Below are 13,906 nucleotides of genomic sequence, written 5' to 3' on the forward strand. Positions count from 1 at the left end.
GCTGTTTGCAAGCTGGAAGACCAGGAAAGCCAATGGTATAATTTATTCTGAGGCTGAAGGCCTCAGAACTGGGGGTAGGGGGAGTCTGGAGGGGTTGGGCCCCACTGGTATAAGTCCTGGAATCCAAAGACCTGAGAATCAGGAGCTCCGATGTCTGCCCAATTGTCTTTTTAGATAATCTGCCTCATATTGAAAAGTTTGAAAAGAAAAGAGCCCTTAAGCAATCACTACTAATTTGTTTTTTTCTCTTGAGTAACGTTATATGTTCAGATTTTGCCCTCTACCTCAGCAAATTGCCCTGCAATCATCTGTAAATTGTTTGGACTTTGTATAACTGTTAATGTGTATCAGTGCAGGCTGGGCTGGGGGCTGGGGTGGAGAAAAGCATCAGGATACTGTATCCAGGCAATGTAGAGCGTGAGCATGATCTATCAATAACATATAAACCTCTTGAGGCTCTGGAATTTGGAACCAACCACTCAAGGAGATCCTGGATAATTTCAAAAGTGGAGTTTTTATGGGAAATTTTAAGAGAGTGCTTGTGTGTCTGTGTGTGCACGCGTGAGCATGTGCACACATGCATGCTTACATGCCCTTCCTTTATAACAGACACTGGGGAAAAGAGGCAAGAGACCTAAGTTACAGCTGACAACTATTTATGTCATTAGATTTTATGTGAGCTTGTTAGACACACAGTAAAAACCATCTCAACCACTTATTGTTGAACCTTAGACCAAGAGATAAATGAAGAACAGGGGGAAACAATAAAGAAAAGTTTCAAAGAGATACAATGAAGCTTTATGTTTGCTCTTGATGGAGAACAAAGATAACCTTCCCACATACTCCAAATTCTTGGGAAGTAAGTTTTTGGAATCCAGTTCCAAATTATACATAGATAGTGGCATCTACTTAAGGATTTCCTGCTTATATTTCCTCTCTGAAGCCAACTGGAGTGGCCACACTCTGAAAACAAGGATGGTCAAAGATAATTTAGTACTCTGACAAAGAAAAGTTTGTTAAATCTCATGCCCTTCAAAGAAAGCAATTTGGAAGTTGTTACCTAGGTACTATGCATTCATTAAATACGGTGATGAAATCACAATGACGAAAATCAATGCTCAAGCCCTGAACTTCCTTAAAAATTGACTTAAAAGGGGCACCTGGGTGGCTCAGTCGGTTAAGTGTCTGACTTTTGATCTCAGCTCAAGTCTTTGATCCCAGGGTCATGAGTTCAAGCCGTGCACTGGGCTCCACTCTGGATGTGAAGCCTACTTAAAAAAAAAAAAAAACTGACTTGGGGCGCCTGGGTGGCACAGCGGTTAAGCGTCTGCCTTCAGCTCAGGGCGTGATCCCGGCGTTATGGGATCGAGCCCCACATCAGGCTCCTCTGCTGTGAGCCTGCTTCTTCCTCTCCCACTCCCCCTGCTTGTGTTCCCTCTCTCGCTGGCTGTCTCTATCTCTGTCGAATAAATAAATAAAATCTTTAAAAAAAAAAAAACTGACTTAAAAATGCCTGGCCATGTTGTTTCCATTTGTCACCAAACCAAGGATAGTTAACTTGTCCCTAGTGATGGAAAATATAAGGGCTAAAAGGAACAGCTGTACCAAGAATCCCAGGAAAAAAAAAGTCTCAACTACTGTTCTTTTTCTAACCATCAACCAGTACTGATTGAATGAATGTCCATACACTGTCATGTTAACTTAATGTCTACAAGCCCCAGAATATCAGTGGGTTCTGAAAAACCCACTGAAAAGAAAAGAGAACAAAATGCAATGATATCTACTTTACATCTGGGCATTCTAATTGATTGCTGTCATGTCATTTAAGGATAATAAGCCTAAATCACCTCAGACAAGAGAAGACATATGCATAGCAGATCTATGGAAGGAAAGAATTAATCCACAGGCTGGAGAGTTAGCTGCACAGGGATGTACATCATCCAGGGATCAGGACGTGGACTCTCCCACATGGTGCTCCTAATCTAGGTGGGTCCCGTGGGTGGTGGACACCTGTTACTCTGGCCCACCCAGCTCATCTCCTGTCTTCCCCTGGGTAGTGTGCTTTGGGTTTCTTTGGGAAACCATCTCTCTCATGCAGCCCACGTGGTCTGGGTGGGGGTGACCCAATTCTAGCTCCTGCTGTGGGCATGAGACCCAGGTTTGCTGTCCCATCCCAGAATTCCATCCACTGCCACAGAGACTGGTGTGAGGACAGGCATGTGACCTAAGCTGGGCCAACAGAAGGGTTGTCTGGGAGGAACTCTCAGGGGGTAGATAAGCAGGCAGGACTGAATCCTGAAGCAGCTGGTGATCGTCTTTTCCACCACAATGGGAGAGCCTGCTCGAGAGTGAAATGAACCCAAGAAAATGAAGAACCAGAGGAAGAAAGAGACTGAGGCCCAAAATTATCATTTGAACCCCTGGACTCAGCCTTGAATCCTTATACATGCTGGTTACATATATTTAAAAATTCTTTTTTGGGGGGCGCCTGGGTGGCTCAGTTGGTTGAGTGTCTGACTCTTGGGTTTCTGCTCAGGTCATGATCTCAGGGTGGTGAGATTGAGCCCTGTGTCAAGTTCTTCACTCACTGGGGAGTCTGCTTGAGATTCTCTCTCCCTCTACCCTTCCCCCCACTTGTGTGTGTGCTTTCTCTCTAAAATAAATAAATCTTTAAAAATTCCTTTTTTTGCTTAAACTAGTTTGAGTTATATCTTTTATCTTTTGAAGCCAAAAAGTCCTGACCAATAAAAGGGATTCTTTTTTTTTTTTAAAGATTTTATTTATTTATTCGGGAGAGAGAGAGAGAGCGAGTGAGTGCACACTAGCAGGGGGAGGGGCAGAGGGAGGAGGAGAAGCAGACTCCCCACTGAGCAGGGAGCCCGATATGGGGTTTGATCCCAGGACCCTGAGATCATGACCTGAGCCAAAGGCAGATGCTTAACTGACTGAGCCACCCAGGCACCCCAATAAAAGAGATTCCTGAAGCTGTTGTGCTATTGAAAACATACATGTGTGAGGATTTTTTAAAAAGATTCTAGAATTCTCCATGAGAGAAGCAAGGTTTGATGGTCACTGCCCTTCTGTTCTCAAATGGGTTTTACATAACATAATCTCAGCTATGTGTGGTTACTGAATATCCAGGAACACTGGTTATGGAGCCCAACAGGCCTGAGTTCAAATCCCAATTCTACCAATTGCTAGCAAGTTACTTATCACTCTGATCTTCATTGCTCTTATCTGGATAAGAGACGGTAACTGAAAACCAGTTTTTGTGAGGATTGTGACCTTCCTTATCATAGTTTGTAATTCTGTATTTATGTGATCATTTGATTTCTGTCTGCAAGAATCAAGTCTATGTTGCACTATATTTTATTTCCTAAACTAACGAGTGCCTGGACAACAGCAGGTGCTTTATAAATGTTTGTTGAATCAATATATAAATATGTGAAATGAGAAGACCACACAGATATGTGCTTGGCACATCGCAGATGGGCAATAATACTGGTTTCCTTCTTTGAGGACTAGGGCTTACCAACTCTACTGCCTACATGGGCCAGGCAGGTAATGAACTTGAAGTACATTGGCCAGATGTGGAATTGTGTGTGCCCTGTCTGAGTGGGGCAGACATGACTCAGCCAGCCAAGTGTCGTCACTTAGGAAGGCAGACCTAAGTGACCAGGTTCAGATTTGCTTTCAAGAGAAGACCAGATCTACTTTCAAGGGAAAGCAGAAATTAGAATTTTTAGGTAAAAATTTTAAACATGGGTATGATTAAAGACACACACACACACACACACACACACACACACACAGAGAAAGGCCAACAAAATATACCCAAGGGCTGGATTAACCCTTGGGTGACCAGTTCATTACAATTGGGACCCATATACAGTCCATCCTTCCTATGAGAGCTCAGATCACAACCACCAATAGCCATGAGACAGCGTCTGTACTTACCTCCAAGCAACTCAGCACTCTGGTTGGGGACGCTGTGAGATGCCTCCTGGAGGACGTAGGTGGATGTGGAGAGGGGAGAAGGGCAGATGCTGCTGGCCGGGACGTAAGGAGGGCTGTAGGACGAGCTGTAATACTGGGAATACTGGCTCTGAGGGAAGCCGGGGTACGAAGGATAGTCCTGGAAAGGGAAATACATAGGGTGCTGAGTGAGGAAGCCTGCCTGGCTGTGGGCCTTCCATCGGCCCAGTCACAGGCTGACAGTGGCGAAGGGCCTCATGGGGTGGGTCTCCTGTGTTTGTCTCCATCTTTCCTACCAGAACAAAAGCTCCATGTGGGAAAGGACTTGCCCCAGATGCAGACCCCGAGACAAGGATGCAAGTGCAAGTATTTGGGAGGTGGAAGAGACACCAGATGGGGGATGGGGAAGTGAGACAGCAGAGGGAAGAAGGAAAAGCAGCCGATCTGGGGGCTTCTAAGTGGGGACTAGAGGGAATTCCCCTGAGAAACACTGGGATGGTATAAAACACACTCTCAGCATGATCTCTCCTAGGGGCAAGGGAGCTGGGCTGTTCATCCACCAACTGCAGCCAGGCTTTGTGTGAGAGCTGCTCTCAGCGGTCTTCATTCCCTGGCACTTCCCTCCTGCCCTGTGCTCTGGCCCTAGGGAATACCCTCGAGCCCGGGGAAGCAGAGGTTGCAATCTGGAGGTCAGCAGGTGCACCCTGAGGGATGTGGGTATGGCTGTGTCACTGTCCGTTTTGATCACTGTTATATATCTAGCACCTGGAACAGTGTCGGGCACAGAGGGGAACTCAATAAATACTACAGAAATCAATGAACCAATGAATGAGCGATAAGGACCACATACACACATACCCAGGAAACTAGGTGATATTTTAAGTTCACGAGGGGTACAAATACAGCAGTGCCTATACAGCGTTAAGGATCCAGAATCTTCCAGGAGGAAGTCCCGGAGATCAAATCAAAGAATGCCAATCCCCTTTTGATCAAGTTTTGCTTAAACCAGCCAGATATTCCAGCTCTTGCACAATAGTCGTTGTTTCAAATATCCTGCCCCACCATCTTCATAAACCAATGCTTCTCAACCCTGTGAAAACTCACAGGAAGTTTGGCTTTCTGGACCCCACCCCAGGCCTACAGAATCGGAATTTCTGGGGGTGGCATTTAGGGAATCTCTGTTTTTGACAAGCTCCTCTTGGTGAAACGGGCAGACACTCACAGTGAAGAACCACACCTTAAAAAGGACTGTTGTATCTATGAGTATTTTATCCATGTACATGGTATACCGGAAATAATACAGAAATATAGCAACCATCTCCCAATCTGCCAAGGTTTAAATCATTTAGATTCTTGAGCTGACTGCAGAAGAAATAGTGCATTCCTCATATTCAAATGTTAAATATTCCATAAAGCCCGCCTACTCTGTGGTAGTTTTGTTTTAATGCTAGCCTGTAGCCAGAAAGTATGTTAACCTTTTGTTTTGAAATAATTTTAGACTTAATAGAAGAGATGCACAAATAGGACAGAGTTCCCACTCTCATTCTTTAATTTACTAAGTGAAAACAAGACAAACTATTGGCCAGTGTTTGTCTTTACAGGGTTGACCTGATGTGATTTAACAAGCATTTATAAAGCCCCCACTGTGTGCTGGGCACTTGGCACTGGAATGCAGAAGTGAAGAGGATGGATTCTCATGCTTGAGAAGGTCAAGCGAGCACATGCATTTGTATTCACATGTGCTAGATTCAACAGTCACTGGGCATCTTGGGCTCAGGTCAAGACGTAATACATAATATTGCCTACGTCATCTTGGAAATCCACTTGTGATTCCAATTTCTCCGTCTCTACACTGTATCTTTCCAACGGCCTTTTTTTGCACAATCTGACTCCTGTGGTCTCTAAACCTGGGGAATGAGAGACTGCATTTCTGGTGGGGGTCGTGGGTGGGAGTGGACTCTTGGGGTGCCCTGATTTAAGGGGACTATTTAAGGAAAACGAATACACGTGGTGAGGAGTGACGTCTACCTGGTGCACACTTCCGAATCCGGCTGCATTGGTCAGGCCATTTGCTCCTTGGTAGATCCCCGCCGTGCCTGCAGGAAGGAGGAATGGGTACAGATGAGATTTCTTATAGTCAAGAGGGACGTGGAGGAGAAAGATGTGGCAGACAGGTGGGCTCCTTGAGGGCTGACAGCCTGGGAAGGAACCTGTGACCTTGGCAAGTTACCAAATCTCTCTGACCCTCAGTTCTGTCAATTAATGAATAAAGATAAGTAACTCCACCATCAAAGGATCGTGGTGAGCAATAAATGAGATAGCGCATGCCATACAGATTCTGGTTCTCAAGAATTATGTTCAAAAATATTTATTTAAAAAATTGTGGTAAGTGTACATGACATAAAGCTTACCACTTTCACTATTTCTAAGCATACAGCTGAGCGGCATTTGGTACATTCGTATTGTTGTGCAACCTTCACCACCATCCATGCCCAGAACTCATTTCATCTTACAGAACTAAGACTGTGTCCCCATTAATTAATAACTCCCCATTCCTGCCCTCCCTCAGGCCCTGGCCCCCACCAGTCGACCTTCTGTATGAATGTGACTAGTCTAGGAATGGCATTTACATGGAATCACGTAGCATTTGTGCTTTTGTGACTGGCTTATTTCATTTAGCATCATGTCTTCAAGGTTCGTCCACGTTGTGGCAGATGCTGGAATAACATCCATTGTACCATATACCACTTTGCCATTCATCTGTCGGTGGACGCCTGGATTGTTTCCATTTTTTGGCTATCGTGAAAACTGCTGCTATGAACACGGGGGTACAAATGCCTCTGAAACCCTGCTTTCAATTCTTTTGGGTAGATATCCAGAAGCAGAATTATTGGACATGATAATTTGATTTTTAATTTTTTGAGGAAACATCTACTGTTGTCTATAGACATCTTATGCTCCCACCAACAGTGCAGAGGGTTCCAAAGTTTCCATGCCCGTGTCAACATTTTCTTCTTTCCTTCCTCCCTCCTTCCCTTCCTTTCTTTTTTTGACAGTAGCCATTTTAAGGGGTGCAAGGTAGTAAAATGAATAAACTGAATGGTGGTAAACTGAATAAATGCACAAAAGAACTTTTGCCCTCTAAGCATCAGTTGCCCTATCTATAAAATGGGAATAAAAATGATACTTCTACGATTACTACTAGAAAATGCGATTTATTGAATGAATGAATGGTGAATGGGGTGTCATTGCAGACAGGGTGGTCAGGCAAGGCCTCTCTGAAGTGACACTGTAGCTGAGATGTGCCAGCGCTGGACACAGCCTGGGGGAGGAGTGTTCATGAACACTGAGCGCACAGATCCCAATGCAGGGATTTGCTTGGCAGGTTAGAGAAAGGGAGGAAAGGCCAATGGGGCAGGAGCCCAGAGAGGAAAGAGGGTGGCTACAGGAATACCAATGGTGAACTTGTGTGTGTCAGCTGCCATTCTGAGCTCTTCCTGGACAAACCGAGGCCCAGAAAAGTTAAGTGATGTGCCCAAGGCAGCACAGAGAATGGGTGACAGCTGCTGGGGCTGGAACCAGGCAGTCTGACTTGAGTTTTCAACGCCTCTCTATGCTGCTGTTGCTGCTGCTTTACAAACTATTGTTTGGGGGGATATAACTTATATACTAGAAAATTCCTCCATTGGGGTCAACTGGATGATTTTTAAAGTAACTCAGTATAATTGTGCACCCGTTACCACAATGCAGTTTTAGAACATTTCCATCACCCCAAAGTTCCCTTGTGCCCCTCTGCAGTCAACCCTTGCCCTCATCCCCAGCATCAGGCAGCTGACTTACTGCTGAGTCTAGAGTTTTGCCTTTTCTAGAAATGTCACAGAAACGGGACTGGACAATATGTACTTGTATCTGGCCTCCTTCCCTCCGCATAAGGCTGCAGAGGCTCGTCCATGCTGTGATGTGGGTCAGCAGTTCGTTCCTTTTCATTGCTGACTAGTACTGAGTGTGTGGATGTACCACATCCAATTTGGGGCTATTCCAGATAAAGAGGCTCTAAATATTTGCATACAAGTCCTTGTGTGGATGCATGTCTTCATTACCCGTGGGCAGATCCCAAGGAGTAGGACTGTGGAATCATGTGGCAAGAGTATGTTTTACTTTTTAAAGACATGGCCAAAGTGTCTTCCAAGTGGCTATTCCATTTCACAAACCTACTAGCAGGGTATGAGACTTCCAGTTTCTTCAGCACTTGATATTTTCCGTCTTTTTGATCATAGCCATTCTAGTAGGTAGGCAGTGGTATTTCCTTGTGGCTTTAGGTTTTTTTTTTTTTTTTGGAAAGATTTTATTTATTCATTTGTCAGAGAGAGAGAGAGAGAGAGAGAGAGAGAGAAACAGACAGCAAACACAAGCAGAGGGAGGGACAGAAGGAGAAGCAGGCTCCCTGCTGAGCAGGGAGTCTGATGATGTGGGACTTGATCCCAGGACCCCAGGATCATGGTTTTAGGTAGCGTTTGTTCAATGATTAACCACGCTGGGCATCTTTTCACGTGCTTATTGGACATTCATTTCCGATCTTTTTAGATGAAGATCTATTCAAATCTTTTGCCCATTAAGAAAAAAAGTTAGGGGCGCCTGGGTGGCACAGCGGTTAAGCGTCTGCCTTCAGCTCAGGGCGTGATCCCGGCGTTCTGGGATCGAGCCCCACATCAGGCTCCTCTGCTATGAGCCTGCTTCTTCCTCTCCCACTCCCCCTGCTTGTGTTCCCTCTCTCGCTGGCTGTCTCTATCTCTGTCAAATAAATAAATAAAATCTTTAAAAAAAAAAAGTTAGATATGTCCTCTTAGAATTGTTGTAAGAGTTCCTTATATACCCTGGACACAAGTTCTTTATCAGATACACGATGTGCAAATATTACCTCCAAGTCTCTGGCTTGTCCTTTCATTTCCTTTATGGTGTCTTTTGAATAGCAGCAGCTTTTTTTTTTTCTTAATCAATATCCTCCATCCGGATCTTGCTTTCATTGCTTAACCCAAGGTCAGATTCTTCACTATGTTTTCTTCCAGAAATCTTATAGTTTGAGCTCTATGATCGAATGTAAGTTAATTTTGTGTGTATGGTGTGAGGTAAGGGTCTAAATGAATCTTTTGTATATGGCTATCCAGTTGTTCCAGTACCACTATAAAAAGTTTATCTTTTCCCTCACTGAATTACTTGGCATCTTTGCCAAAAATAAATTGACAAATGAAGGAAAACTAAGAAAATCTGTCATAGCAGACATACTCTGAAAAGATGGGTACAGGAAGTTCTTGAAACAGACAGGAAATTTTAAAAAGGACAGTTGGAACATGAGGAGGGAGAAAGAAGAGAGAAAAAAAGTAAAAATATGGGTAAATAAAGTCTCCTTTCTGTATGGTTATGCCAACCAACTCAATATGCAGTTAGGTTTGTAGAAGTTTGCTATCAAATTTTAGGAGTTTTCAAATGTGTTTTATAATTATATAAAGTATTGCAATGTCTCCAAAGTCAAATCTACAAAATAAACTATATCCATATCCGGGGGTGAGAAGGAGTATGCACTGGGCACCGGGATGGGTTCTGTAATGCCTGCTGGGGAGAGGTGGGGCCAGGGAAGGCTTCCCAGAAGAAGTAACACCTAAACTAATCTCTGAAGATGAGTTGGAGCCAGCCAGGTGAAGAGAGGAAGGACCAGGAATATGGCCACCCCTGGGCATCCTCCTGATCTCCATTACACGGAGGCTTGTCCAAGGACCAGAAACCACAGAATTTGTCCACAAGAGTGTGGCATGCTGAGATCCCATTCTGTCCTCAATGGCCTGTTCAGAAAGGTCGACAGAAGGTCCAGGCCAGCCTATTCCATTCTAAATCATTTTTGGGGTCATGGTTACCATGGTGACCCCACCTGTTAAAGCTTAGAAACACACCTGCCCTAGGAAAAGTCTGGACTGCAGTATTTTCTGTTCTGATTTCTTTTTTCTTTTGTGTCAACCTTCTGATGACAACTTAGGGCAGGTTTGAAAACAAATAGGCCACAGTCTGGTCCCTTGGTATTCTTTCTCCCAAACAAGCCTTTCATTTGTTTTCATTTTGTGACCCAGGGGCATCTGAAGAATGGACAGTTGAGCAAACTGCAGTGTGCGGAGGGCAGTCCCAGAGCCCCTGCAGGGAGACATCCATCCCATGCCTGAGAGGACCCGGGAGGACGTGGGCACGTGGCCCCAGAAATCTTGTGCCACAATATGTGGTCTCGAGGGTTTGCCAAATGGACCACCTTGAGCTGGAATGATAAACACCAACTTCTTGCCTCCATCTGGCTGGTGGAGTGCCTTCAAGAGGGCTGGGGAAGGCAAGGGTGAGATGACGAAAACGTCCTCTCTTAAGGTGATGGTGGTAGGTCCTGCTAGGGGTCCCCCAATATCCATTTACCCCTTCTGTCTTATGTCAATAGAATCTCTACTTTTAAGTTGGACACATGCCTGATTAGAATAAACACTACTTTTCCCAGCTTCCCTTGTGGAGGGTGTGGCTATGTGATGAATTCTAGTCAAGGGGAGGGTAAATCAATGTGTGCAATTTCCTGAGTATGCCCTTACAGGGCAGGGGTGCGGCCTCTCTTTCCCTGCAAAATAGGGTCATCTTGGATCACCTGGCTGAGCATCAAGATATGAGGAGCTTGGACCCCTGCTACATTTGCAGACCAGAACCACCATATCAGCAAAACAATTTTCCAGTGGATGTTCATCCATTTATTCAACAATACATTTCCTGGTGAAATGGATCACTGTGTCAGGCATGGTTGTGGATATGGCGGTAAGGGGTTGATGCTTATATGCACAGAGGAGATAGAACACAATCAAGTGGATAGATACACGGAGCGTTAAGATGATTCCAGATCCAAATACCGTGATGGGTCAGCACAGCACTGCTGAGCTGTGGACTGTGGGCTGGAACCTGCTTGTAAACTGTTCTCGATGAGTACGGAAATCGGGAGATGGCACGTAGGCATGTCTCTTGTCTGCTGAATCTGTATTTCACACTAAATGAAGGAAAAACCACTGATCCTTCGCTACAGTGAACATATGAAGTCCTGGGTGATCCAGCACCTGGATGTGGGCCTCAGTGCCAAGTAAAGATGCCCCCTTTATTGCATGCTGTTATGCACAATGACTTGTTCAATGCAGCTGTCCACCCTCCAAGGTAGAGAGCGCTGAGGAGTTTACAGAAACTTGATGCTGGAAAGTTCCCTGGCTTGCCCAACAGCGTCTGAGCTGGTGGATATCTACTCTTACACGTCTCTTAGGTCGGCCATAAAAAACCAAAAAACCCCCCCACAAAATGAAATATAACAAGTGTCGGCGAAGATGTGGAAAAACTGGAAACCTTGCGCACTGTGGGTAGGGGTGTAAGATGTGCAGCTGCGGTGGAAGGGGGTTTGCTGATGCCTCACGAAGGTACACACAGACTTACCATATGACCCAGCAATCCCCTTCCTGGGTACACACCCCAAAGAGTTGAAAACAGATGTTCAGACAAAAACCTGTACAAAAATGTTCCTGGCAGCACTACTCACAACAGCCAAAAGGCAGACCGTGCCCAATGTCCATCGGCTGATGAATGGAATGTGGTAAATGCATATGATGGGACATTACTCAGCTATAAAAAGGAATGGAGTCTTGACGCATGGTACAGAGTGGATGAACGTCGGAGACGTCGTAAGTGGAAAAAGCTAGACGTCGAAGACCACGTACTGTCTGATTTGCATGTATCTGAGATGTCCAGAACAGACCAATCCACGGAGACTGAAGTAGACTAGTGGTTGCTGGGAGCTGGGTGCAGGGGTGAATTGGGAGTGACAGCTCCACGGGTGATGGGGTTTCCTTTTGGGGTGATAAGAATATCTTGGAATTGGATAGAAGTGGTGGTTGGGGGGGCGCCTGGGTGGCACAGCGGTTAGGCGTCTGCCTTCTGCTCAAGGCGTGATCCCGGCGTTCTGGGATCGAGCCCACATCAGGCTCCTCTTCTATGAGCCTGCTTCTTCCTCTCCCACTCTCCCTGCTTGTGTTCCCTCTCTCGCTGGCTGTCTCTATCTCTGTCAAATAAATAAATAAAATCTTTAAAAAAAAAAAGAAGTGGTGGTTGGACAGCACCGTAAAGGCACTAAATGCCACCAAACTGCATTCTAAATGGTCACTGTTAACGTGAATTTGATCTCCATTCAACATAAAACAAAGCTGCTGTTTCCACTGCCTCCCAGCCCCGTCCCACAGCCAGTCTCCCAGGCGACAGCAAAGGAGGGGTATGGGGAGGCCCAGAGAGTTCAGGACCCCTCCCTCTGCCACACTCCTGGACACTCCTTGCACCCCAAGAGAAGAGGTGATATCTGCATCTCTGGGATTCCTTGTGCCCAAGTTCAGGGAACCATGCCTGTCTCTCCCTCTTTGGCACCAACCTCACCGTCCCTTCCCAGCTATTTCCTTCCCTTTGTTGGAAGTATCATGACTTCACCTAACCAGGCTGCGAGATTCCCGGCAGAAGGCTCTTCGGAATCGGGGTTGGGGGGCAGGAAGACAAGCTGGGTGTGGCTCCTCCAGGCAACGGTGGGCCGCTTCCTGAGATCACAAAGCAGCTCTCATACGCAGAGGCCCTGTACAGTAAGGGTGGCACCTGGGGTCTTTCAAGCACTGTCACTGCGCAAAGACCCATCCTCCTTTATTACTGCTGTCAGGAGGGCCAGGGCCCCTGGGGGATGCATCCCATGTAAACTGGGAAGTGAACATGTTTCCTGCACTGGTACTGGCCCACGATGCTGGGCCCTCCCTGCTGAGCCCTCCTGTCGGCCCCACCACGGAGCTAACTGTGCAAAGGCGGTGGCACCCGCCCCAGTTCTGGAGAAGTCCCCGCGAACCTGGTGCCAGCTGTGTCAGCAGGGTTCTTTCACGGCAGATGACACAACTGGGAATCATATCGATACGGGGATGTTTAATGGATAGATACTAGGGAATGTGCTGAGAAGTGTGCACTTTCTGGACATTTCTCCCCAACTTCCCCACAGAGAAAACACTCTCACGGTGCTTCGAGGTGGATGATCGGTTTCACCCTTCCTTCCTCCACCTGTTATTTCTTACCACACAATCACAAGTGAGAGGTGGCAAGCCATTCTGGGATGAGGGGAGGAAGGCTAGCATGTCAGGGCAACTGGGGCTTCTCCTCCCAGGCCCATCAGGGTCCTGCGTCCTGAGCTGGGATGCACAGGTGGGCAGAAGAATTAGCAGAAATGAATTATCCCAGCTCTTGTGTTCCAAAGTTTAAGCCCTGGAGTCTGGGAGGATTTGAGGTGCAGGCTAATGCTTCTCAAACTTGCAGGGAAGGACCAGTGTTTGACAAAGATATGGTTGCGTAACCAGCATGCAACTCAGGTTGCATGTAATTCACCGCGTGATACCACAACTCCCCAATGGCCCTGCATCCTATGCTGAGATGAGCTTGGGACTGGGTGCTTGGTGGCTGGGACAGAATTTAGTCTTTAACCACTGGGAAAGTTTCTCTCTCTTACTTTCAGTTCTGAACTTATGTTATCACGGGCTGGTGAGTTTGTGGATTGGCCCCAGTTGGTGGGCCAACTAAGAATTAGATTGATATAGGCAAAATGCCCAAGAAATACAGAGGAAGAAGGATTCTTGGGAATATGGGCAATTCTTCTGGCTAGAGAAACTGGGTAGGGCAAGAGGGAGGGCAAGGGGATGGGCAGAAAAAGAGAAAGAGAGGAGCAGGGAGTCCTTGAGCAGAGGGATTCTTTGTACCCACACACAGGTGTGGAAAAAGTAGCAAGCCTCCCCTCCATGTAATGGGGCTGTGTGTGCTGAGCCTGAGACAGGAAGCCCTCAGAACCTTCCAGGCCCAACAGGAGAGG

At 46.2% G+C, this 13,906-nt stretch overlaps 1 protein-coding gene across 1 annotated transcript in view; it reads right to left on the bottom strand.

The window, feature by feature from the left end:
* EYA2 (EYA transcriptional coactivator and phosphatase 2) overlaps nt 1-13,906 on the bottom strand; it is a 211,271-nt gene that overhangs the window by 114,673 nt on the left and 82,692 nt on the right. Inside the window, exons 6-7 of the mRNA XM_034641397.1 lie at nt 6,004-6,071; nt 3,958-4,135 (exon numbers count right to left, since the gene is read on the bottom strand). Coding sequence (XP_034497288.1) covers nt 3,958-4,135; nt 6,004-6,071 — 246 coding nt within the window. The remainder of the gene's footprint in view (nt 1-3,957; nt 4,136-6,003; nt 6,072-13,906) is intronic.

The sequence above is a fragment of the Ailuropoda melanoleuca genome, chromosome 13, assembly GCF_002007445.2.
Source record: "Ailuropoda melanoleuca isolate Jingjing chromosome 13, ASM200744v2, whole genome shotgun sequence".
Lineage (NCBI taxonomy): Eukaryota > Metazoa > Chordata > Mammalia > Carnivora > Ursidae > Ailuropoda > Ailuropoda melanoleuca.